This window comes from Drosophila innubila, chromosome X (genome assembly GCF_004354385.1).
Source record: "Drosophila innubila isolate TH190305 chromosome X, UK_Dinn_1.0, whole genome shotgun sequence".
Lineage (NCBI taxonomy): Eukaryota > Metazoa > Arthropoda > Insecta > Diptera > Drosophilidae > Drosophila > Drosophila innubila.
In genome coordinates this window covers 12053360-12081318 of record NC_047626.1, presented here as the reverse complement: position 1 = coordinate 12081318, position 27959 = coordinate 12053360, and the positions used below count along the sequence as shown (strand labels likewise).

At 35.9% G+C, this 27959-nt stretch overlaps 1 protein-coding gene across 6 annotated transcripts; it reads left to right on the top strand.

The window, feature by feature from the left end:
- The first annotated feature begins 77 nt into the window (after window positions 1–77).
- Window positions 78–25216, top strand: LOC117791224 (insulin-like growth factor 2 mRNA-binding protein 1). 6 transcript variants are annotated; one of them, XM_034630939.1, is made up of 7 exons: window positions 10241–10583; window positions 12761–12972; window positions 17807–17980; window positions 18748–19122; window positions 19790–20498; window positions 21195–21350; window positions 21427–25216. In XM_034630939.1, exons 2-7 carry the CDS (start codon window positions 12815–12817, stop codon window positions 21871–21873), a joined length of 2019 nt encoding a protein of 672 aa, XP_034486830.1. In that variant the 5' UTR covers window positions 10241–10583; window positions 12761–12814; the 3' UTR covers window positions 21874–25216. The 6 variants fall into 6 exon arrangements, with proteins under 6 accessions (XP_034486837.1, XP_034486854.1, XP_034486830.1 ...); XM_034630932.1 differs by having other exon boundaries at window positions 10241–10683; XM_034630923.1 differs by having other exon boundaries at window positions 10241–10683; window positions 12588–12972.
- Window positions 25217–27959: the final 2743 nt, after the last annotated feature.

Genomic DNA, 27959 nt, shown 5'->3' with positions numbered 1-27959 from the left:
GCAACAGCAGCTACAACAACTAAAACGACAGCTGCAACAATAATAAATGATTAAATTAAATTGAAAGCACAATATTAGTTATCGGTATACAAAACAAATACGACGCCAAAACGAAAAGGAAAACGAAAAGGAAAGGAAAGGAAAGCCAAGGACATGAGTCAAAGCGAAAACTGAGAGAAAGCACAAAACGTCCTTCCTTTATTTTTTTTTAAAACATTCCACACCCCACAAAACAAGCGTAATAACAATAGAAAAATCTGTAAAGAAGAAAAGAAGAAACAACATCAATAAAATAATAACTAACCGGAAAATTCTCTCAAAATACGCCCAAAATTCCAAAGTGTTCAAAGAGTCGCAAAGTGTTAAATTCAATTAATTTTTGTTAAAGTTCTTAACAATAATAACAACAAATAATAATAATTATAATAGACCAGAAAACAAAGGCAAGAAATTGTTATTAAATATATACAGATATTTTTTTTGCACGTACGTCGAGTTGAACTCCTTTTCCAAAAAGAAAACGCCAACAAAAAAGTGCCCCCAACCCCCTCAAAAAAAATAACAACAAACAAACAACAAGACAGGAAATAAAAAAAAGACAAAAGTGAAAAAATTGAAATTGCAAGCAAAGTTTTATTTAACGCTCACGCCGCAGCAAAGTAGTTGAAGAAGAAGACGTAAAAGAAAGCACAAGAGAGAGAAGAAACAGCATCAAAACAACAACAAAAACAACAACAAGCAGCAGCAGAAAGGTACAGTTTTAAAGATGGCTTCCGAACTGGATCAATTCGCCGATTTGGAATTATCAAAAGAGGATCGTGAGCAAATCTTCGATCCGCCATTAGACCGGCAGCAATTGGAAGGTGCTGGCACCTCAAGGTATTTATCATTGTTCTCTATCTCTCCCCCCACCCCCAAAACCCTTTAAATTTCCTACCCCCTTTTTGCCTCATCTAAATATACATATATCGATATCATCTTTTGACAAACTTAAACACAAAATGAGAAAAATGAAAAATGATAAATGAAACAACTAACATTAAGAAAAAGAAACTCTCCAATCACAAGAAAAAAAGAAAAAAAAAAAACAAATCCCCCCTCTACATTTTCACTACTTTGTATTATCTCGATTCATCATTAGATCCATGCATAAATGTGTCGTCTCTCTTCTATATAATTATATACATATGTAGTTACTTTTGTAGTGCCTCTCTTATTAGTACTAAATATGTCCCTAAATTCCCTAACGTAGTTGTTGTAAATGCTTTGGAATTTGTACAGTTCTTCTAATTTTATTCTATGCAACTTTAACTGGGAGCTTTCTTTTAACCAAATGATGTGGAATGATTTAGTGAAATGATCTCATTTCTATGATTTCATTGTAAGCGCTAAATTTAAAATCACTCTTAAACTCTTGTCAATAATAAGAGCAACTCTATTTTTCTAAAATTGTTACATAAAGCTTCTTTTTTCGAAATGATCTCTTGTCACTAATTGTAATTTTCAAAACTTTAAACAAAAGCTTTCTAACTGAATGTAAGCTTAAAGTTGAAGAAGTCTTAGGAATGATCTTTTGTCTATGACTTAAATCAAGTTGTTTGGATTTTTTTTTTTTTATCAATTTCTTTACATAAACTATATATAGCTATAGACTTACTTTGGGAGTGTTCTATGCCTACTTGGTAGGGTTGACATCACTTGAGATTGTAGGAAAATCGTGTTTTTGGACGCCCACCAGTGGCCAATTAGTTGAAATACCCTGAACCATAACCTCAAGTAGTCTTTTCAAAATGGCGCAACAACAATGACAACAATTTTAGATGCGCCTTACTCACGCGCTGGTAACGCTAGTTTCATCTAACCCGTAACCCGTAACCCTAAACCCTCCAACTCCCCTTTGACTGAGAAACCAGAAACCGAACCTACACGATAGAGAGGGGGGTAGTGTCGGTTAGGGGCAGAGTAGGGTGCCAGAGCCTAGGCGAGAATAAAAAGCTCGTATCTGCAATCCACAATTGCACAAATTATCACGCCAAATAACAAGAAGTTTGCCTTTCTATGTGGCACACCCGCTGCCTGAGACTCATAACTGAGGCCCCCTCCCTCCTCCTACCGACACAAAAACCCACAGACCCTTTTTTTTTTTTTACTGTTTGTTGCAAACCTACAACGCTGCTAAATAGCAGCTAATTTCCTGTGATAAATTGGGCATATCACAGAAGCAGGAGAAGCAAAAAAACCCAAAAAAAAAAAAAAAGTACTGTGTTGGAAAAAAAAAAAAGCTCTCAGAGACCCAACTCACAAGCGAAATTCGACCCTCATCAAATCTTCTGCGAGTTAAGCTCAAGTGGTGTAAGTAAACACTGAGCCGTAGTAGATCAGAATAGGAATAGGGGAATAGTTATTATCATTGTCACATGCATCATGCTAGGATCTTCCAACTACCATCTACCATCGAGCATCTCTCATCTACCATCAACAAACTGCAACCAGCTTCCTTTTCTACCTGTGCCCAGTACTCAAGTTCACAAGGCACCCTTTCAAAGGAAGGATTTGCCGAAAAACAAAAAAAAACTAAACATTTATATACAGCCTCCTCTTCTGCCTCCTCCTTCAGGCTCTTCAATCTGCATCACAAGCGATCTACTCACAGAGATCATATCGCCTCGGGTTTGCTTATCAAGCTGACAAAACTGGCCAAAAATGTTTGAGGGGAGCCTTAAGTAGTCGAATTTTCGTTTAGAAATTTGCAAAGTCCAGATTCTATCTACGTAAAAAATAACAGTCGAAAATCTGCATAACTGTTTTGACTACATTTAAGCTCTTTATTTGTATATAAGGCAAGTTTTTTAAGCTCTTAACGGATACAATTTAATATTTAGACAGGCTTTCACTTTTGATTAATATTATCTTATTTGAATATTGAGGCAAACTTTATTTAAAATCGATCTATCAGACAAACTTTATTTAAAATCGATCTTTAAGTTTGATTTTAAAGCAAAACTATGATTTCCAAACGATCTGCGTTTGATACATGGATCTCAGTTTGATTTTCAGCGAAGCTTTTGCTCCTTAAAGCTCTTCGGTTGTAATCGATTTTCTTGTTTAATATTATGACTATGGCTTTTCAAAAATTTCGCTTTCTCTCTCTTTCTGATATTGAAACAATTTTGGATTGTATTTTAAACTATGTATTGATCCTTGCTTAACTTTGGGTCAAACTTAAGCTGTTATTGAGCTTTTAATTTCATTTTGAAACAAGTACATGGGTCTCTTGCTTTAAAACAATTTTGTATTATAAAAATTGAAAAATCTATTCATTTAATTCAAAAAAAAAGTGCATAAAGCTCGTCGAAAGCGATATCATAAATATAGGAGCATTATATCGCTTTTATATCGCTGGCAGGCAAGCTCAGGCCGCATAGAAAGCTCTGTAAAAAGCTCTTGTTAGTCAGCATTAGACGCTGAACAAGGCGATTGTTGCTATGAAACCGTGTTAAGCCGCTTGTTGCAACATCGGCTAAGCTCTGCGGGTAAGCGTCAACGTTGGCGTCAGCGTCAACGCAACGCCGGCGCCGTCAGCAAGCTTTTGCAGCGTCTCCAAAGCCGTTAAAAAGAGGAAACAACAAGAGGAGGAAAAAAAAAATACTTAACTAATTTCTAAAAAAAAAAAAAAAAAAAAAAATTTAAAGGAAATAAAAAAATGGAACGCAATGAAAGCACAAAACAGCCAAAAAGGAATCTCATGCAAAGCAGCACACACACAAGCACACACACACACAGCACACAACCTGAGACTGAAATCTTTTTCTGTAGCATTCGTTTAATCCGGCAAAGAAAACATGCCGCGGCGTCAGCTTCAGCTTCAGCTTTTGCTTCAGCTTCAGCTTCACGACACCGGAGGCTGCTTAGAAAACAGCTCTAACAAAAGGGTTGACGCAAAGAGATCTACACACAACATTGTGTGTGTGTGTGTGTGTGTGTGTGTGCTGTTGTGTGTTTGTAATCAGGTTTCGTTGCTGACGTTGGCGTTTTGTGTAGAAGCCTTAGATACTTAGGCCACAACTCGCTGCGTTTTCCCTCATTTCCTTCTCGGTTTTGGTTTCTTTTTTTTTTTTTTTTTTTGCCTCTTTCCTTTTTGGGCAAATTGCGAAACGAGTTTCTCACATTTCCGTGTGCATGCAACTTCTTGTCCGCCACCCCATGCAACATTTGTATTTTTAATTATACGCAAGGATTTTTGGGCATCCTTTGCTTCTAATGTTTGTTCACTTGGCAGAGAAGCGTCTTTCGCATCTCAGGATCACAACAGATCTCTGCTCAGTGGTGCGTTGTCGTGTCCTTTTTGCCCAATTTGTCGCGCATACAGTGCATAGATGGACAAATAAATGAAAAGGGGGGAGTACTGGGTTTTGAATACCTTTTTCTAATCGACATTGCGTTTTACCCTATTTTACTTGTTGCTACCTTTTTGGCTGTCATACGATGCGTTGCAAGTATGTGTGTGTGTGTGTGTGTGTGTGTGTGTGTGTGTGTATTGTATTTTTGTATCTTGTTTCTTTTGCAGGGAACAGGGGAATCTAATCCTTTGCTCGCTGCCTTGATATTGCCTCCTATTTGATTTCAATCGATTCATTATCATCAACCTACTTTTTATTTTCTACTCTTTTCATCTTGATACATCTCTTGTGCTGCTGATTCTTCTTCTTTTCCGGCGCGTCCTTTGATTGACAGTCGAATTAGTTGCTACAATTTAGGGGGTTAATTAGATTACGCATACGCCATGTGATCGCAGCTGTGGCAGCGATAGAAAATCTGACCTTGTAATGTGTGTGTGTGTGTGTGTGTGTGTGAGTCTACTATGCTCCATTAAAGACAAGACAGCACCACACCCCCCCCCCTCTACCCTCTACAGCTTCTCCAACATTTGTGTTTTTTTTTTTTGATTCAAACTCGTTTCACGATCTACACAAGAAAACAGCCACAACATATACATGTGTGTGTGAGCTATATATGTGTGTGTGTGTGATTTGTAGAAAAAGCAAATCAGCATCAAATGCGGCATTTGAATGAAATCGCAGCTAAAAAGAGTAAGAAGAGTGAATAAAGGCGGGGGAGGGGTTAATGCGACCTTAGGCATTAACCCCTTGTTGTGCGATATTTGTTGCGGGGGCGGCCAAAGGAGGGCGTGTCACTTTTGCTATGTTATTTTGCCCAGCGGAAGAGCAGAAGGACAACGAGTTTCTTCTGCTTCTTGTTCGGCTTTTTGTTGTTCCCAAAAATCCGAAACAGGATGCAAATTTTGGCAAGACAACCCAGAAACACACTAAAAAGAGATAGAGAGAGAGAATGGAGAACAGAGACCAGGTAGTTTATGCGGGTGTGTGGTGTGTGTGGGTGTGTGTGTGTTTGTATAGGACGCAGGTAAAAGGCAGCAGGGGCACGTTTAAGGGGTTGCACTGCCCTGCCCTAACTCTGTACTTGAAACCCAATAAAATCCAAACTGAACTGACTAAATTTCGAAATTAGCTTTTATCACTTTACACACTCACTTTTACTGTTAGCACTCTCTTCTTGAATTCCATGCACTAATATTCTCAAGTTGCGTTTTCTAACTAAAGTTTCTTTCTTAAGAGTAGCTTAAAGCTTCTTCTCTTTTCCTTTCACCTCGACATTCCGCTTATCTTCTCTTAAATTCCATGCAGAAAGAGAGAGAGAGAGAGAGTTTTCAATTGTATCCTGCCTTGTCTCGATCTTTTCTAAGTTCCACAGAAGCTTAAAGCTCTTCTTCAGCCCAAAGGGTTTTCTTTAACCCTCTCTTTACATCTGTCATCATTGTTTGTAAATCTTATACAGCAATGCTGGTTCAAAAATGTATCTAAAGTGGAGCTTAAAGCTCCTTCCCTCTTCCCTCCTTCCCTGCAAGAGTAAGTAGCTTGTTTAAGCTTTCATTTTGACCTTTCCTCCTGCCTTGCATTATTCTATCTAATTTCTGAATACGCTGCAGGAATACTTACCCAAAGTTGCGCCTTGAGATGAGCTTAAAACGGCTCCCTTCTTTCCCCCTCATTGCTGTACTTCCTGCAGATTTTAGCTAGACTCTCGCTATTAAAAACTTCTATGTATCCATGCGGCGTTTTCAACGTCTGCGTCGGCGCACACATGCCCTGCCCTTCATCCAAAAAACCCATTCTATAAGCATGTGTGTGTGTGTGTGTATGAGTGCCTTACTTGATTCTCATGGGCTCTTCTCACGTTCCGCTTATTTGTACTCATTTAGCGTGCGTTTGATCCACATTATTTCGTTTTTGTTGTTGTTTTTTTTTTTTATTTTTGAGTTTTTTTTTTTTTTGTTCTCTACATTTTTGTGTGCTCCTTTTTGTGTTTGTGTTCATTAGAAATTTCCAAGAATTCAACGACACAACAAACACACACACACACACACATACACAGCCAGCGAGTTTGTGGCACGATGACGAGATTCGTGTTACTGCTGGCTTAGTTTTTCAAGAATGCTGCTCTATACAGGGCCCACCACAAGAGCGACAGAGAGAGGGTTAGCGCACTGAGAGAGCAGCTCAAATCCGGGCAATGAAATCTCAAATTCTCATGGCCAGTGGCAAAAAAAAAAAAATAATAATAAAAAAAACTAAAACGAAAACGAAAAAAAAACAAAAACAGAAATTAATGCAAGCAATGAAAGAATTTCTTTACCTCTACAACGAATGCAACATTACAATATTATACAGTCAAACTTGTCTAGAATGAAAAATCGAAAAATTACTTCATAATCGTGGGAATTTATTTTATCGAATTGATTGTCGTTTACATTACTATAACAAAAGTTTTTTTTTTATTAATTTGAAAAAACTGATCTTCCAAATATTTGCTTCATTAAAGCTCATGCTTTGTACAAGCACACAATATACGTATCATTTTATAAAGGTCTATTTTGCTGGGCCTATTTCAAATAAAAAAAAAGCCCCCCAAATAGAGGGCAATTTATCATAAATTTAGCTAAAAAAAAAAATTAGATTGGGGACTCGACTAGTTTTTTTTTAAATCTTTGAAGTTTCCATACAAATTGCCTATTTTTGTTGTTGTTTTGTGCAACTTGTCACTACTATGGACCGTTTACCAACACTGGTTTTGCTTAATTTGTCGATATTATGGCCAGTTTACCAAGTACATAATGTATCTGTAGTTTTTTTTTTGAAAAAAATTCAATCGAAAAATAATATAATGAAAAAAGATATTTATTTTGAATATTTGGTCAAGCTCCAATTCAAAAAGAAGTTGGAGGAGCACTGGAGAAGCATTTATAAGATTTTTTATTCTAGTGAAGCGTATGTGCAATCGTAAAAAAAAAGCGTCGCAGGTAAAAATTTTTATTTTTTTTTTAAATAAAATAATAAACGTAAAATCTCCTCTTTAACAAATAGAATTCTGCAAATTCTTGTATAATTAAACGTTCAAAAAACATTTGACAGAGCTTTCATTCACTTAAAGCTGTGTTTACTGTATGCAGCTAACAAAACGGCATTTGTCTCTTTCTCGTCTTTGTATTCTGTCACCCTCGCTCTTTCTTTATTTTTTTTTTTTTAGTTTTTTTTGTTTATTTGGCTATTTGGCGCGCTTGTTGGCCAACTGTCGCGACACGTGCAACTCTTAAACTGATGATGATCACAAGAAAATATTGTAGAATGGTATTTTTGTTGTTTTGTTTTTTTTTTTTTATTTTTTGGTCAGAATTGGGTTCAATTCCCGATCGCTAACCCGTTGACTTGCGACGGACGGACTTTCTTCTTTCTATAGAATAACCGTTATTTCACCGGTTGAGCGAGCGACGATCACTTTCTTTCATGTTTCGATCCTTCGATCCTTTTATCCTTGCTTGCTTTGCAGCAGCTGCAATTTGCACTGCATCATCAACCCTTTTTGGCCAGCTCCATATGCTTTTCACTCGGCACTCTCTGATCCTTGCGCTCGACACGCAAACAGGAGCAGGAGCAGCAGCAGGAGCAGAAACAGGAGCACAGGTAGAAGGGGTATTACCTGAGCATTGTTTTGCCATTTGTTGTTGTCACCCAGCGCGAGTCTGCTGATAACGCAGGGGAAGAAAGCATTTCACTTACAGGCAAACAAAGCAACTTCAAAAAAAAAAAGGGTTGCAGCATAACAGTTTTATCTCTCCCTCTTCCTTTCTTTCTTTTTTTGGGAGAGGGAGTCAATTTTGCCACATTTTGTTTTTTTTTTATTTTTAATTTTGTTTGCTGCGCTCTTTCTCTGCCGAAAATTCTGTCGCGACAGCTGCATTGTGGGATCAACAGCCAAAAAGCTCAGAGATAGAAAGAGAGAGTGAGCAGCAATACTACCATTGCACTTGCAAATATGCAGCCCAGCAACACTGTTTGACAATAAATGCTGACACAGTAGCAACACTTGCACTTGCACTTTTATTTTTTGCAGATCAGCTACACTGTTCTATGACAAATGCTCTCAAACAAAAAGTGGAGCTTTTGCTTAAAAGAGAGGCAGTGCGACGACGACGTCGCTACTATTGTTGCTCTCGCTGCGCGTTATCAGCAATTTACGATCAAAGCTAACCAATGCGATCGGCCAGCCGGCTGGCTGTTAGCGTCGGCAGCGACAGTGGCAGCGGCTGCTGCTGCTTTTTTATTGGGGCCATTGAACTAACGAAATGTAGTCGAAATTTTTATTTATTTTTATTTTTAATATACTTAAGCGATTGTTGCTGCTGCCTGTCTGCTTACAACTGTTTTTACCGTTTTTCTTTTATTTACTTAGTTGCCAAGTTTTTGCCCGTTTTTGCGGTCATACACATACATACATACAATACGTACAAAAATACATGCGTACATACATATGTACATAAATATTTAGTTTTGTATTTGTTGGCAAACGTTAAGAACAAATTGTCCGGCGCCAGCTTCAAATGTTTGTGGCAACCTCGTAGACGTCACCGTAAGCAAAACAAAAATAAAACAATAAATGACCGGAAATAACAACTAGTTGAGACGCGCTGACTCTGCCTCTGCCTGTGCCTCTGTCGACGCCGCTGTCGCTGTCGCGCGTCTCGGCGCACGCATGCAATGCGAATGCGTGACGTAATCGCAGGCAGCTCGGCAAAGTTGTTGCACTTTTCGTACAAAGACAAAACGAAAACACGTAATAAAAAAAAATGAAAACAACAAAAGAAACGAAAGAGCAAACGAGCAAAAACAACTTTAACTTGACTTGCGAGAGATCTGCATGTGTTGTTGTTGTTGTATACTTGTCAGAGTGTGCTTGTGTGCGTGTGAAAAAGCGCAACAATTTGAAAAGAGAACGCGTGAGTGCGAGAGGCAACGCGCGAGCGCCAACGCCGACGCCAACGTACGTTGCTGCCGGTGGATTGAGCTTGAGAAGGCTGCTGCTAACGCTGCTGCTGTTGCCGCTGCTGCTGCGTTCCGTGCTTTGAGCTTTTGTCGCGCTACACTTGACAGCCATCAACAGAGTTGTCAAGGCTGTCAATTCCTGGTACTCTGCTTATATTGATGAAAGCTAGATATAACAGCACATGTGCATACTTACATTTATACACACATATGTACATATGTATATTTAAATGTTACATACATATGCATATTTAAATGTTAAGCATATCTATGGATATGTACATATATGTGCATAAAGCATATTGAAATTAATTAATTACTAATTTGAAATGCAAGCTTACTTAACGTTAACGTGCTACAAGTGTTGCCAGACGTAAAGTGCTTACGCGATGCCAACTGTTGCCCCTATCTGGCAACACCAAAAGAATAAAAGACGTTAAACGTAACGCATATTGGCACTTCTCCTACTTTATGCTGCTCCGCTGCTCTCTCCCCCTCTCTCTCTCTACTGCGCTGTCTTCTCCTCGTTTTCGCTTTTTTCGCAAGTGTTGCGCGCTAATCATGTTGTTGCTTTGCCTTTACTTCATAAACAACAACAAAAACAACAGTAACAAAGACTTTGGCGTTTATTGTCGCTTTGCAGCCGCGTAGCCGGCAGTTTGCCTCTTTTTTTTGTTCTTTCGCTCTCTCTCCCACTCTCAATCTCTCTGGCAACGGTGCTCCAAAGCGCTGGCACTTGCGTTTTTGCTTTAACGTCGCGTCCGTCCGTCTGTCTGTCCCTCTGTCCGCCCATTCGCCGTCGTCGCCATCGTCATCGTCGTCGCTTTGCGCCTTGCTCTTTGGCGTGTCTGTTTTAGTTTCAGTAGTTAAATGCTCTTTGCATTTTGCGGTCGTCTTTTTCCGAAATACGCGACGTAGTCGATACAACAACAACAACAGCGGCAACAACAAATACAAATACAACAGCCACAAAAACGACAACAACAACAAATTCAACGCAAAGCAACAGCAAAAATTATAAAATATTTTACGCCTGCTGTTGTTGGTGTCAGTGTCTGCGTGTGTGTGTGTGTGCGCCAGTGTATTTACTCTTTTTTTTTTTTGTAATAGTCATCGGTCGCTGGTCGTCGTGGGCGCAAAAAAAAAGAAAGAAAATAAATAAATTTAATAAAATACAACAAAAAAGTAAACATCAAAATTGTGTTGCGTTCTGCTAAATTAGCTTAAAGCTTTTAGTGATATTCTTATTGGAACAACAACAACAAATAGAAACAAGCTGTGAAAAGTGAGTGACGAGTGTTAGAAAATCATAAAAAGCAAAAGAGTAGAAATAACAACAAAACGTAGACGACAAAAAAGTGTCTGGTCGTTTTATTCTTCTTTTTTTGCACATAGTTTTGCGTAGTTTCGGTTTTTTCTCTGCGATTCCTTTATCTAAGTAGAAACTTACACAGAGGCATAAGGCATATGGTAGTGTGTGAAAGAGAAAGAGAGAGCGCAAAACTGACTTACATATGCATGTACCGTTATGACGACTGCAACAAGCCGGCGTTTGTGTGTGTGTGTGTGTGATAGTTGTTTTTTTTTTTTTCTTTTATTAAATTTTTGTTCTCTCCTTTAACGCTCGTCTCTTTTGGCATGGCAATTGCAGCGACTGCGACGTCGGCAATTATTGAACAAAAATGCGCTTAAATCAAGCAATGCATGACAATAAAAATCAATTTAAGCAGGATATAATTTGTATGTACATATATGTATATACTAACAGATAATATAATATGTACATGTATAGTATTGGCACACACTATTTTTATTTAACTAGTTGCGCCCAGTCGAAAAGCAATAAGCAAATAAATAAACTGACCTACTTTGCTCCACTCTGACTTGTGTAGTTCGTCGTTTTGTCCGAGTCTGTGCTCTGTCTCAGAGAGAGAGAGAGTGAGAGCGGAAGCGGGAGCGAGAATAATGTACAATTGATCTGTAGCAGGCAGCCTTGTTGCTTTTGTTTTCAATGCACTTTTTTGAAGTTCTCTCTCACTTTGCAGGCGCTTCGGCAGCATTCGGCTGAGCCGAATTATCAGCGCTGTCATTCGGCTAAACCGTATTATCAGCGCTGCCTAACGACATTTTTTGCTCAATTGCCGTTAAGCCAATGCTGCCCATGCGCCCACATGCAGTCAAAAAGTGTTTTGACAAAACCAAAAACTTGCAAAATTTATACTTCAGAATATTTATTTTAATTTTTAGTTCATTATTTATGGCTTTGATTCTTAGAACAAGTTTAAAAAAAAAAGATAAATCATTTTTATTAAATCAAAAACAAATGTGAACTTCTATTTTGTCAAAACACTTGCTGGACTAAGTGTGTGTAAATTATGTGGGCAAAGGGGTGGCAACAATATACATACATATGTACATTTATTTTCAACTGCGCTTCTTGCTAATTAGTCAGACACGTATTATACACACATACGTGTACCAACTGTGGAAACATGTAGTTTAATCAAATATTGAAACTGAAATCTACAAAATGTTAGCGATAACGTGGACTATCGATAGAGCATTTGCTGCTATCGATATGTTTTGCGCATGCAAGCAGTTTGTGAATAACGTGCGCAGTGCACTCAAAACTGTATTCTCGTGAGTCAGCGTCGCTGTCGACTTCGCAGTCGCCGTCGCGGTCGCAGCCTTTTGCCTTCTCTCCCCCCACTCCAGTTCGTAAGGAAGAGAGCAAGCAAGTTGCTAATGCGAATCAAAGCCCATACGCGTGACTAAAAGAAAAAGCAAGAAGCAGCAACAGCGCTAAAAGATCAACAGCAACAACAACAACAATGGGGGAACGAATGAACGAACAAGCAAATGAAATATAATCATAATCATATCAGTTCACAAATTCTGCTACACATTTTTATTTTATTTTGCTGCGTGTGATTAACAAATGAGCAAAGCAAAGCGTAAGAAGAGAACGTGTGCATGTGTGTGTAGAAATGAGCTAATGCCACTGCTGCTGCTCGGCCGCGTCTACGTCATGACCGCGACGTATCAAATTGTATTTGTAAAAGCACTTATCATGCTCCTCCCGCTCCTATTTCTGTTCGTTCTCTCGCTCTCGCATTCTCGTTGTGTTAGCATGTGTCTGTGTGTGTGGGTTGCTTAGTCTCAATGCTGTTTTTTGTCTCTTTGGTATAGTTCTTTTTGTAAAGTAAAGCAATAACTGCGAAACGAGGAACAACAACAAATAGCAAAAGTGGGAACTGCTATTTTTTCTACATACATACATATGCATGGCAAAGAGTGTGGCAGGTTAGCGGGACACACACGTAAACACACAAATAAACAAATATAAACATACATACACATAGAAAACAACACTAAATTACTGCAGCAGCAAAAGCACAAAATAAAACAAACTAAAAATGCACAGCAGCAGTAATTACCAATTACCCAACAACAACAACACCAACAATAGCAACAGAATAAATATCAACAATAATAATCATCATTATTATAATCATCATCTGCAACAACAACAACAACAACAACAAAATACGAAAGTTCCACGTTTTTATGATCGGTGAGTTTTTCAATTGTCTGACACTCTTTCCCTCTCCCTCTATATTTCCTCTCTTCGTCTTGCTCGTTGTCCTGGACCAACTAAGCGCTATTGCTGGCACTCGATTCGATTCGATTTTTGATCGATTAAATCGATTTTCAAATTATTCTTTGTGTAAATCGATATTGTTTTTTGAATATAGCCTGAAATAAAGGAAATGCCAAAATTACAAATGAATGGGTTTTTTTTTTTAAAAATCGATTGAAATTGATTCTAAACCGAACCGAATCGATTGGCAAAAAAATAGAGCATTTTCAGCTCTAGTGGAATTTGTGTATGTTTAATATTATATATTGTTAAAAATACTAAATACTATTAAACAGTACGATAGCATTGAAAACACAACATTATCAATCATTAAATCAATCAATCAAACGATCATTCAACCTGATTAAAACAAGGATTCCTTTAAAGTAAAATGCAATAACCCAATTCTCTCATTTAATCGATCGAGTATAAACTGAGTGTTATCGTATCAATAGCTTAACACATTTTCGAATTATCAATAAGAATTGAATGTTGTGTTGTTGCAGAGAATTTAGATTGTTGTGATAATAATTTGCATCCCTCTCTCTCACTCTCGGTTATCATTGCTATCATTACTATGGCTTGCCATATGGCCACGCCCACCATCCCCTCAGCCTCCTCAATTCCCACAACCCTCAACCCACAAGTGCGCCATTTTGTTCAGCGACCTATTTTTTAACTTTGTATGGTTAAAAAAGAAAAACCCAACAACAACAACAGGAAACAGGAACAAGGGTTAGATAAACATACATATATACATATGCACATGTATGCGTGTGTGCGTGTGTGTATGTATATGTATGTATGTGCTTGCTTGCAACGTTTTTTGCCGGCCAATTTGGGTCAAATCAACAGCAACAATGCAACTGCAGTTTTTGTTGTTGTTGTTGCTGCTGCTGCGTACAAGAAACAAGTTTGTATGTGCACACATACAAGTATATACATATATAAATATACAGCCATGTGCATATTAATAAGAACATCTTTTTACTAAATTAAAAGTTTATTTGTTTATTTATTTAGTTTCAAAATTTAATTATGAAAAATGTCGATAAATTAAAAATTTTAATTTAAATTAAAACTGAAATGATAAAAAAAACATTAAAAAATGGTGCAAGAACACCAATTGTGTTTAATACATATAGTGTTAAGACTGCTTAAGGAATCGATGATCTTATGACGATTACTCTGCTTATTTTACACATTTTTGAGTTAACTCAACAGAGTTATCAGGATCATCTCAAATCTGAATATTTTGGTATATAAATACTAACAAATTTTTAAAGCTCTTTTAGAAAACTTGAAAAGTAATAAGAGATTATTATAAGAAACTGTTCTTATTATTTTGCACACATCTGTACATTGTACACACTTTGACGAAGACAAATTCTTTTGCTGGTTGGCCAAAGAGGTGGATGTGAAGAAGGAGGTGGGTTAGGTGGGCAATAGATAAGCACAGCAAATAAATTGCAATAAAAGAAAATGCAACAACAACAGCAGCAGAAGCATTCGCAACTAAGTACAGAGAAAATGCCAACGACGAAAACTAACGGTAGCTTGCAGTCGACGCTGACGTAGCGCAAAAATAAGTAAGCAGCGACAAACAACAACAAGATTGCGACGCCCAAAGCAACTTGTGGAATGCTATGGAAATAGAACGGACAAATCCCACACACACACACACACACGCATGCAAGTATGCGTCATGAAATGCGTGAGTTTACATAAACGATAAACGAACGAAGTTGCAGCCAATACAAGAACATAAGAGAAACGAAAGAAAGAGAAACAAATGCAGCTATAACAAAACAAACAACAACAACAACGACAGCAGCCGACGCAACAGATTTCTGACTTTTCATTCATAAAATTTTCAATAAATAAAAAAAAAAGGAAGCAAGCAAACAAAGCGTGTGCACACACACACACACACACACGCATGCATTAAAATTAAACGATGCAACATGTGTGTGTAACGAGCGCCGCCTATCTACACATGTACATATTTATGTACAAACATATATGTATGTATGTATGTGTATATAAATAAATATGTATGTGCGTTCATTTAAAGCCAACACAATTTGTGTTGTTTAAACAACACAATGCAAGCAGCAGACGACGACTAGGCTGTTGACTGCGCTGCAGGCGCTATTGATTGCGAGACCTGCACACACACACACAGACATACATACACACCAGGCCTAATGTGCATTGATAACAACTCAGGTGTCTGTGTATGAGTGTGCGAGAGAGAGAGTGCCAAGCAGAGGTCATTTGCTTAGCTGCAACAGGCGCCAGCGTCAATCACATGTCAAATAAAATACAAAGAAAAGAAATGTCGCCTCTGCTTTTGCTCTTTTGGCGCCTGTCTCTCTCTTTAACGCTTACATTCGCCTTCTCACACTCTCGTTCTGCCTGCCTGGCTGTCTGTCGTCATATGAAGAGAGAGCAAAAACATAAGTGCGAAAGCTTATTGGTGCAGTAGGCGACGTCAACGAACTGCAGCAGCAGAAGCAGCGCAGCAGCGTTGACATTTGCATATTGAGGCTGGACATGGGTGGGCTACAAAGCGACACCCCTCGCTCTAAATACATGTGTATGAGTGCGTGCGTGCGTGCGTGCGTGTGTGTGTATGTATGTGACGTGTGACGCATGCGCAATGCTGCTTAATCTGTGCGCAACAGTTTGAGAGCACATGTGCTCTCCAAACTGCGCTCATCTGTAGAAAATGCAAGACAAGCAAAAGCAAGATAAAAAGCAACAACAACAGCAACAACAACAACAACAGGAGCAACATGAAGAAGGGGAAATAACATGCGCTAAGGGATTTGGCTACTCAAATGTAAAAATCTCACACACGAAACGAAAAAAAGAGCAAGAGTAGCAAATTTTTTGTTGTCGTTTCAACTTCAATTCCTGGAAAAGCGAGCAAAAAATATTTACATACAAACATACATACATATGTACAATCCCAGACGCAAGCAATTATGGCATAAACTGCAACAACAAGAAAAACAATAAATAAGAATAAAAATAAAGAGAGCGTCTGGCGGAGAGAGAGAGCAAAGAGAGACGACTGAGATACACAAGTGGCAATGGAATGCGGCTTCGGCTGCTGAAGGAGTCTGCCTGTGGCATGTGGCCTGTGGCATGTGGCAACTGTTGCTGCTGCCTTTATTTTGTTTTGAAGGTTCAAATACGCTCTCTTTCTGCTCACTCTCTTTTCTCTTAAGACACTGGCCGCTTTCATTCTTAAAAAAAAATAAATACCGAGCTGCCATAAAGTTGATATTGCTTCCAAAAAAAGTTTTTAAAAGCTTTGCTGAACTTGTTAAGGCAATAATTAAGTTGCAATTGATGTAAGCAAAGGGTATTTAAGCTTCGGTCTAGTGCTCTCTTTATTGCGCTCACGCTCTGCCTCTCTCTCTGTCTCTTTTTTTTTTTTGTTGATTTAGTTGTTCTTGTTTTGGTGGCTTTGCATCGTCGTCGTCTTTGGCGTCGACTGGAGTGAAATTACTTCCAAGAAAAATAAACACGATATTAAATGTGCAACATTCCAGTCGACGGCGTGGCAAGGCACCAACAACAACAACAACAACACTTTGAGATATTGCACTGATCTTGTTGTTGTTGGAGTAGCACCAAAAGCGCTTTTGCAGTTGTTGTTGTTGTTAGTGTTTGTTGGTTGTCTGTTGTCTGTTATAGCCCCGTTATGGCAACAGGATGTTATAAGTTGTTCCCCCCTCTGCCACCCCATTATTTCTGACGCTTTTCTCTGGTGTCTGTCATTTATGGATTCATGTGACTTACATTCTAGATAAATGCTTAGATACATAACTTACATACATAGTTAGATAAACAGATATGTAGTTTATGTTCCTTATAGATTTCAATATCATTCTCCTCTCTTATTATCTCTACATGACTGTTATTCTTATGCTTTTTTTATGGGGCTCAATAAATAATCAAATTTACACACATTAATTGGGATCTCAACTCTATAAAATAAACGTCATAATCAACAAAAAAAAACAACAATAACAAGCATTGCAATTCAGATTTCACTTCTGGCATTCCCCATATCCTTCAATATCGCTCTCGCTCTCTTTTAAACGTAAAACATGCGCAGCCAACTTAACATGGGGTACACTAAGCATAAATATTTGATTTGATATGTCTGGCAACGCTCTGTCTTAAAAGTGATATTTTGATTTGAATGTCCTAGCAACAAAAGTACACGTAACCGTCGCACTCTCTCTCACGCTCTTGCCTTTGCTCTCTCTCGCTCTCTCTACGCTCATTTATCTAACCCATTTGAACCGTTACAAACACGGTACAAGTAAAAAAAAAAACATGCAGATTCTCGCTCGCTCTCATATTTCACGCTCGCCATGTCTCACTCTCTCTCTCTCTCTCTCTCTCAATGTATAGATGTTAGTTGCGCTGTTGAGACTCTCTTTACTGACATACTGCTCTCGTTTCTTTTCTTTTCTTTTCTTCCCTTCTCTTTTCATTTCTTTTTATCACAATTATTAAAAAAAAAAAAAACAAAATCAATCAATTTCACTTTCATATTATTTATTATTTTAATTTTTATTTTCTTTCACTATACTTTCAATGTGCTTTGTTTTGTTTTTTGTTTCGCTTGTGCTTTTTGTTTCACTGTAACATTTTTGTTTGTTTCTGTTGTTCATTTCTCTTTTGTCATTTTTTTTTTGTTTTTGTTTTTGTTTTCGTGTGTGTTTTTACGCTATTTTCTTCACAGTGTTACGACATCAAAAATCTTAATAAGCGGCATACCGCTGCAAACACGTTTCGAAGACATCGAACCGCTACTGAAGCCCTATGGCATCGTCAAACAATGTGAGGCTATTTCTAGTAAGGATCAAAATACTCAAACAGTACATATTACATTCGAAAATCCTGAGCAGGCGCAAAGGTATATACAACAACAAAACAATAATAAAAAAAAAAATTATAATAATCATAATAATTTGCAAATCGATAACTTAACACTAGATTTGTAGAAAATCAAATCAATTTTGTGTACGCCAAAAACTATATCGAAAAAAAAACTTTTGCTTAAATCTAGTGTTAAGTGCAAATATATATACAATATATATGTCTATAATATCTAATTAAGTGCTGTAAAACGATCGATAGTTAGGCACGATGATTCGAGTGATCGTTCTTGACCTATCGTCAGACTATCGATTGCTTTCCAGCTCTCCATCTCAATCAATTTCTTTCTTTTCCCTCTCTCTCTCTCTCTCAAACACACACACACACACACATACATACTATATCTCTCCGTATGCTCTCTATTCCATATATATACTTATGTATGGCTAAATTTTTTGAGTGGGTGGGAGAGGGGGAGGAGGAGGGGGGTACAATGAGGCTGTGACTGGTGGGCGGAGCTTGTGTGATGTGTTGTTAGGGCGACTACCCAAAATTATTAATCTGCTTCTTGTTGTGTAACAAACATGTCTGAAAACCGATCTGAACTCTGATCTTCTCTGATCGCTCTTCAATTGAATGTCATCTCTCTCTTTTTATCTCAACACACTATACATATACAAACCTATATATATATATATATATATATAAATATATCATTCATTAGATTCGTTTCTCGAATATTCATTGTAAATCGTACTCATATATCTTTGTCTATATCCTATATCCCATATGTATCCAATGTAGAGCTGCTGGTGGTCTAAACGGCGTCGAATTTGAGGGCAGTAAACTGCACGCCGAGCAATTGGACAAAAATCAACGTCGCAGCCAACGTAATCAACGTAATCCGTATCCGGGAATGCCGGGACCCGGACGTCAAGCGGATTTCCCGCTACGTATATTGGTACAAAGTGAGATGGTCGGTGCGATCATTGGACGTCAGGGTAGCACCATCAGGACCATTACACAACAGAGTCGTGCTCGGGTCGATGTGCATCGCAAGGAGAACGTCGGCTCGTTGGAGAAATCAATAACCATCTATGGCAATCCGGAGAACTGCACCAATGCATGCAAGCGCATATTGGAGGTTATGCAACAGGAGGCGCTGTCCACGAATAAGGGGTAAGTCTGCTCATAAGCAAAAAAATAAAACAAGATAAAAATAATTATATCACTCAAAAAGTCTTGAAATTTAAAATAAAATATAGAAAGAAAATCGTAAAATCATATTAAATGAAAGAAATCTAACAATGATAGTAAAAAAATATGTATAACAAGTACAAAAATTGCCTTCTCACGATATTCCCTATTTGTATACTCCACATAAATTTGAATGATATTTGTATCAGGAACCGCCGTAATCATTATAAGTTTTATTTAAAAAATCACGTTTTAATGATTATATAATGATTTTTACGATTTTCTTCACGGATTATGATTATTTTTGATTACAAAAATAAAACCCAAAAATAATGATTAAAAATAATTATTTTTTTTTTGTTGCTCAAAATAAAACTCACTATTAGTTTATGGCTTCTGTGTTAAACTTTTCGCTGACATGTGATGTATCATATTTTTTGAGCGAAAAAAATAAAAATCATTTATTATAATTAATTTTGAGCTTTATTATTTTTTTTTTATCAAAAATAATCATTATTTTTGAGTTTTATTTTTTGGATCAAAAATAATAATTGTCGAGTGATTTTTTTATTTAAAAAAAAAAAGAATTATTTACGATATATGTATATATATATATTAATTTAAAAATTCCGCTTATAATTTTTATTAGGGAAATCTGTTTGAAGATACTTGCCCATAATAATTTAATTGGCCGCATTATTGGCAAGAGTGGCAACACTATTAAACGCATTATGCAGGACACGGACACGAAGATAACCGTTAGCTCAATTAATGATATAAACAGCTACAATTTGGAACGCATCATTACGGTTAAGGGCCTGATTGAGAATATGTCGAGAGCGGAAAACCAAATCAGTACGAAACTTCGCCAAAGCTATGAGAACGATCTACAGGCAATGGCACCCCAGAGTCTTATGTTCCCCGGTCTCCATCCCATGGCAATGATGTCGACACCGGGTAACGGCATGGTCTTCAACACGAGCATGCCGTTCCCCTCGTGTCAAGGCTTTGCCATGTCTAAGACACCGGCCAGTGTGGTGCCGCCGGCATTTCCAAACGATATGCAGGAGACAACATATCTCTATATACCGAATAATGCTGTTGGCGCCATTATTGGCACCAAGGGATCCCATATCCGCAGCATAATGCGTTTCTCAAGTGCATCCCTCAAGATTGCGCCCCTCGATGCCGACAAGCCGCTGGACCAACAAACGGAGCGCAAGGTCACGATTGTTGGGACACCGGAGGGTCAGTGGAAGGCGCAATATATGATATTTGAAAAGATGCGCGAGGAGGGATTCATGTGCGGCACTGACGATGTTCGCCTAACTGTCGAGCTGCTTGTCGCCAGCTCTCAGGTGTGTATATATCATCTTGATCATCCAATTACCATTTTTTTTCCCCCTTATCGATAGTTTATCTTATCCAATTACCCTTTTTTCCCACTTATCGATAGTTTATCTTAAATACAGCGACAGTTACACGATCGTTTGAACAATCGAAACAGTTCTGAAAATGCAGTAAATACAAAATTATTAATAAAACTTATTTTTCAATATTAATAAACTTTCACGAATTGGAACTACTTAATTTATTGGTCAATTTGAATTTACAAGAGTCCTATTAAAAAAAACTCATTAAATTAACATAAAAACTTTAACTGAAAATAAATAAAATGTTATACAGTAAAACTTATTAGGAAAATTTTAAATTTTTTGTATAACTTGAATTACGAAAATTGAAATTAGTTTCAATTATTGATGGATATCAAAACCAAATGTTGTCAATTATGATAAAGTAAAAGTAAATAAAAAGGAAAGGAAGTAAAGGTAAACGGAAAATAAATTGTTTACTATTCAAAAGTTGCTTATTGATGTTCGTTATTCAAGTGTTATCGATACCATCATCATTAAGAGACAATCGCTTAAACTTTGAAAACAATTTGAATTGTTGACAAATTGGATATCGAAAAATTTCAAAATTGTATAACAGTTTGGGTATTGTTTTATATAGTTTCGCCATTTTTGATATCTGAATTTCTGGCTCTCTTGCAGGTTGGACGCATTATTGGCAAGGGCGGACAGAACGTGCGTGAGCTGCAACGTGTCACGGGTAGCGTCATTAAGCTGCCAGAGCATGCGCTGGCGCCACCTTCTGGCGGCGACGAGGAGACACCTGTGCACATCATTGGGCCATTCTACAGCGTTCAGGTGAGTAAAATATAGTTGTTAAATAAAATATAAAGTTAAAAACTTGCATTAATTCGATTATTTGAACTTTTTGTAGTCTGCACAACGTCGAATTCGCGCCATGATGCTATCGACGAATCCACCTCCAGTGACCAAAAAACAGAAAGCTGCCAAAGAACAACAGTTGCAACAACAACAACAGACCTTAGCCGGCGCAGCGCCAAGTGGGACTCAACAACAACAACAACAGCAGCAGCAACAACAACAACAACAACAGTCGCCGTCGCAGCAGCAGCCGCTGCCGCTGCAATCGCATCATCAATCGTCGGCGGCGTCGTCGTCGGCGCCACCTGCGCATCATCAGCAGCAGGCGTCGTCGACAGCGTCTTCACATCAATTGCAGCAGCAGCAGCAGCAGCAGCAACAACAACAACAGCAACAGCAACAGCAGCAACAACCATCACCGCCACCCGGCAATGCATCGGGCGCCACACAGCAGCAACAACAACAACAACAGCAACAACTGGCGAGCTCACAGCAGTAAACAGTTGCCGGGGGGTTATGGGGAGGGGGCCAACAGATGGAGCAGCCCAACAACAACAACAATAACAACAACAATACAAATAATAATAATAATTACAAAAATAATAATAATAATAATCATAATTGCAATAGTTAAAACAATTCTCAACTTATATTCGGATTTGTCAAGGCAGTTTTCTTGTACGTTTTATTCACTTGCAACAACAACGATAACAACTGCAGCCACAGCAGCAGCAACAACAATAACAATAACAACAATCAGCACAGCAAACGTCGGCATAAAAAGAGAATGAACGAAAGAAAGAAAAACGCAAAGGATTAACAGAATGCGATCTCTCTCGCTCTTTAGTATAACAGCTGCAGCAGCCGATTTTGTGTTGTATAACAGTTGTTGTTAAACGAAAGCTTGTCTCGTAAAAGAGAGCCCAAAATAAATGCTATTAACGTATTGTTATACTATGCCCTAATTGTTATACGTCAAACTGTTATATGTGGCGATTTATGCTGCCGCTAAGAGAGTAGACTGGCATTTTTGTTATACACACACACACACAAACACCACACATCAGTTAAAGTTGAAGAAAACTTGAAGAATGCCGACAGAAAACGAAAGCGAGTAACTGTAATTGGAATAAACAACAACAACAACCACAACAACTTGTGCTGTAGAGCAGCCCCCGCCACAGCAAACAACAACAAAAACAACCATTGTACATCATTTGAAAAGGAAATTATACAAAAACAACAACAACAACAAGAATACAAACACTACAAAATGAAAGGATAGAAAAAAGATGAAAACTAAACAAAACAATAAAAAAAAAAAAATACAAAAAATCAACAAAAAACAAATACAAAATTTAAGCCGTAAAATGCAGTTAATTTCGTTTTTTATATATAGAAATATAAAATTTAATTTTTTATGAATTATTTTATTTTTTTTTTATTAAAACCATTTTTAGTAAGCGTACATTAAGTGAAAAAAACAACTACTACTACAACAAAAAGTAAAAACAACTAAGTGAAAAATAAGAAAACAAAACAAAAACCAATCATTTGGTTTATGTGTGTTTTTTTGATGTTTTTTTTTTTGATTTTTGTTTGTTATAATATCGAAAAATTCAAAAAGAGAATAGAATGTCAGAGAGAGGAGGACTAATGAGGAAAACTGAAAACTGTATGTTTTGTTTATATAATTATAATTATTACTACTACTTCTAAATACAACTGCGGTCTATTTATCTACTTTGTTATCATAAAATTTGTCGTGTATTCAAACAACAACAACAATCACAAGAAAACGAAGCGAAATTTCAAGCAGGTGTCAACTTCAGCCCACCTCAACAACGACAAAAACAAAAACAACAACAGGAAATCTAAACTAATCAATGGAAACGAGAACCTGTAAAAATAAAAGAGAAACATGAAAACCAAAACAGGATAACTAATAATAATAACAATCACCATAATAATAATATTTTTTGGAAAAGAAAAAAAAAACAAATTCAGATTTAGATGGTCGAAATAGAGAGTTTACGTCTATATATAATATGTATTCTGTACTCGATGTAAAGGAAATAATGAAGCTTGTAAAACACACAAAAAAAGATCACAGCTCATGCAACTGTTATACATCAGGTATAACAGCGATAAACACACACATACAAACTATGTTGTGTCTCTCAACCTAATGCCAACCAAGCAATCTTAGTGTACAGCTGTATAATAGTTTTCGAGAATTGAGAATTTGAGAATTTCGAGACGTGAATTTATGAAAAAAAAAAAAAAAATGAATTGTTAATATTGTTTGAGCGAACTAAGAAGTCTAGAGAGATAGAGAGAGAGAGAAAGAAAGAGAGAGAGAATGTAATGTGTTTGCCTTGAAACAAAAATAACGGTGCTGAAATGTTAATTTTTTTTATATAACGATAAAGCGAGCGACAAGTGTTACATAACGTCTTATATTAAATGAAATGAAATAGGAGCAATGCGAAACAAAACTGTTATAATTCAATATACACCACACTCACACACACATACACACACACACTACACTACCTTACACTGTACATCTAGTTTCACATAGTTTTCAACATGTCTTTACTTGCATTTGTTCATAGAAATACAATATCATATATATTTAGTGTATAACAGTTATATCAATAGAGAAAGAAACGGTAACTTATGTAACTGAATCGGAGCAACAAACAATCAAACAACAACAAAACCAAGAAACCCAAGACAATAGCCCAATTTTGTTGAAATATGCATTAAAATAGTATAACGTGACGTTTTTTTTTTATTATAACACTTTTATTTTGTTTATTTATAAATAAATACATACATACATTAACATATACATATATAGATATATACAATAATACAATACATACCTACATTAATTAATCATCTGCTTTTTGTTTGTGTGTTTCGTTTATATTTTTGCCTTACTTTATTTTAGTTAGAGTCTTAGAAATAGTTAACAGCAGCAGCTCATATTAGCTCAGTTTGTATAACACTTGCAATATTCAACTGTTATACCATAACAAAAATCAACATTTCGGCCAAAAAAAAAAAAATATATAAAAAAAATCACTAAATTAAAGTTTCGAAAAGAATACAACAAATCAAATCCAATTCGAAAAGAAATTTTCAATCAAAAGAAGGTAAAAGAACAGCAGGAGAAGATAAGCTTTTTTAGGGGCGATTTAGGACAGATATTTTGACATACATACAATACAATACGATACGATATGATACATAACAAAAAAACATGTGTAAAAGATCTATTGATGAAGATTGAAAAAGTAATTAAAATACCTCAATGTAAGTGCATTATCTTCTACGACAAAAACAAAAAGATAAACAAATGTTAAAACCTAACGAATATGTAAAGTGTGAGCTAAAGCTAAACAAAACAAACCAACTAATAATAATAATGATAACAAGAAACAAAAAAAAAAAACTATAACTAAATGAAGAAATACAAAAAGAAAATCATAAAGATAATTATGATAGTTTTAAGCAATGAAACAAAATAAGGATTAAAGAACCTAAAATGGGCTACATACTATAACAAGAAAAACAACAAATAACTGAAACAACAACAACTACTACAACAAACAACAACTAGCAACAACAACAACAACAACTTAAAGGCATATCAATAAATCAAGTGAAATGCTTAACACAGATTTCATGTTCATGAATCCCAGCAAGTTTTTTTACTGTGAAATCGGTTAGCATAAACAGTTCCAGTAATAACATAAACAACAACAACAACAACAGACTTGTAACTCCGACCCAGATATTGACAACAGACACTCAGATCAGATTAGGAATCATAAGGAAAGGGAACCGAAGACGAAGATAAAGATACAGATACTAAATGAGAAATTGTTAAAGTTTTGGTATTTCCTATATATGTGAAACCTATATACAGTCTTTAAGTGAAATCTCAAGTGTACATAGGCATATATATATATATTGATATATATGTATATATATATATATATACGATACATTTATAAATATTATATATTATGTATGTATGTGGATATGTTGGAAATGCGAAAACCTAACTTGTTTTTGTTATAAATGATAACTTAAATTGTAATCTTTTTTTTTTTAACATGCATACATACATATATACATATGTGTATATATATATATTATATATATAATTTTTAATTTTTTGTCAATGGCGTCTTGAAGCATAGTGCATAGGAAAAAAACAAATGTCCAAAGTTGTCAATACAAAGAGAATATACCTTATATATATATATATACTATATAGACAGACCTATAAATGACCTATACTATACGATGATATGCATGATTCTTGGTGATGATGCCTATGCATTTTATTTATATATATACGAAAGAAAGAAAACAAAATGAAATCGACACAAACAAAACAAAACCAAAAAACAAAAAAAAAAAAAAGAGTAAAACGAATTTTTATAAAAAATTCCAAAAATGTAAACTAGATAAAACATTGGCAATGTTTTTGAACTTGCATTGTTTTTATTTTGCATAAAATTCCAAATGCTGAAGCAAGAGAAAAGAGAGAGAGAGAGAGAGGAGCAGCGTGGTTGAGTTAACTAACTAATTGCTCTGTTTAAGGGGGGTTTACCAAAACACTATTAAGAAATATATATACATAATAATTATAAACGAAGATAAAGACAAATTGAAAGATATAAAGAGAGACCACAATAGAATGTGAGTTAAGCGTGCGCGTTGAAAACGACAGCGAGAAATGAGAGAGAGAGCGGAAGAGAGCAGCAAAGAAATTATTTTTTAGTATTTAGAGGCTATTTTATATCGTTATTAAAAAGCAGGCAGAGCGAAGGAGATAAAAATGAGGGGAAAAAAGGGATAGAAGAAAATTAAATTTTAACTTGAGGTTGAAAAGAGAAGAGCAAATAATAACAACAACAGCAGCTCTGGTTGCATGTGAATAAGGTGGCAACTCTGTGCGCACGTACAGTCGCCAGCCACAGTCGATAACTATTGCTTTACAAACTTATCGGTAGCTCAGGAACATGGCAGGGTGTTGGCTTATCAATTCTGAACTTGATTCAAATTCATTCTATCATTTACAATATACATATATGTGAACATATGTATCTTTTTGGCCATTATTTGTAGTTTGTCATTTCTACACACACCCACACACTCACACACACACACACACACACACAAAACGTAGACAGAGACAGCGACATTGACAGAGGACGAAACAAAAGTCAAACGGGTTTTTTTTTATATATTCTTTTCACACTAAAAACAACAACCACAAAAGAATGAAAGAAGGAATCAATAAAAGGAAAAGCAAGAACGAATGAACGAGGAAACAAAAGTTAAAATTTAATTTTTCTAAAAGTACTTTTTTGTGTTGTAAGTTGTGCCAAGTACTGATAACGTTTAAGGTGTGATAAACTCGTTTTAAAATTTAACAACTATTTAAACTATGACTAAAACAAACAAAAACAAAAAAAAATTTACAAAAATTCAAAAAAAAATTATTATTATTTTTATAAAAATGCTTTCGATATATATACAACATACACACACACACACACTCAAACTCACACACACCAGACTTCAAAAGTACTTTGACATTTGATTTGACAGCAACAACAACAACTACCACACAACAACAAATTGCTTTGCTATTACAATTTACTAATTAATTTATTCATACATATATATATGTATATGTATATATATATCTCTATATATGTATACCTATATATATCTATATAAATATACTTTTTTTCATATAATTTGTTAACGTACCTATAAAAAAAAATTTTACTCTTTGAAGGATAAAAAATCGATTTAAAACTAAATTTTTAAAATGAAAAAAATTATAAGAGAAAAGGAAAAGAAGTGAGAAGAATAAGATGGGAGGATACTTTTTAAAAGGGCATATTTTTTTATATACATATATTTACATATTTACATAAAGTTTTTAGCGGTACAAACATCGTGAGTACAAATCAATATTTATTTTTTTTTTGTTTTCGGTTTTTTTTTGTCTTTGATTATATAAAAAAAAAAACAAAATGAATTTAGGGGTTTTCTTAAAACAAAAAAAAAAAAAACAAAAACAAACAAATATTGAGAGAATTTGTTTTGAATTGTTCAATTGTTAGGCGAGTAAAAGTTAGGATGATGAAGGAATGGAGAAGCAGTTGAAACACTTTTTTAAACGATGATTAACGATGGTTAACGCTATTTAACGATGATCACAATAACGATATAAAGCGAGTTTTAAACATAGGCTTTACGACACGCCTAGCAAGTTGGAAGAGCCGAGCAAAAGCAGCAGCAAATAGCCAAAATAAAGAAAGCCGTCACCTCACTCACACTAAATACCAAAATAAGAATTGAAAAAGTGAATGAAAAAAAAAACCAAATCGGATAACGATATTACAACAAAAAGGTATTCAAATGAAAACTCTAAACAGCGCGCCGAAAAGTAAAGAAAATGGAAGTAAAAAGTAATGAAAGAAATATATATATATAATAATAAATTACAAATGGGGGTTCAATTTCTCTTAAAATGCTTTTTTTTTT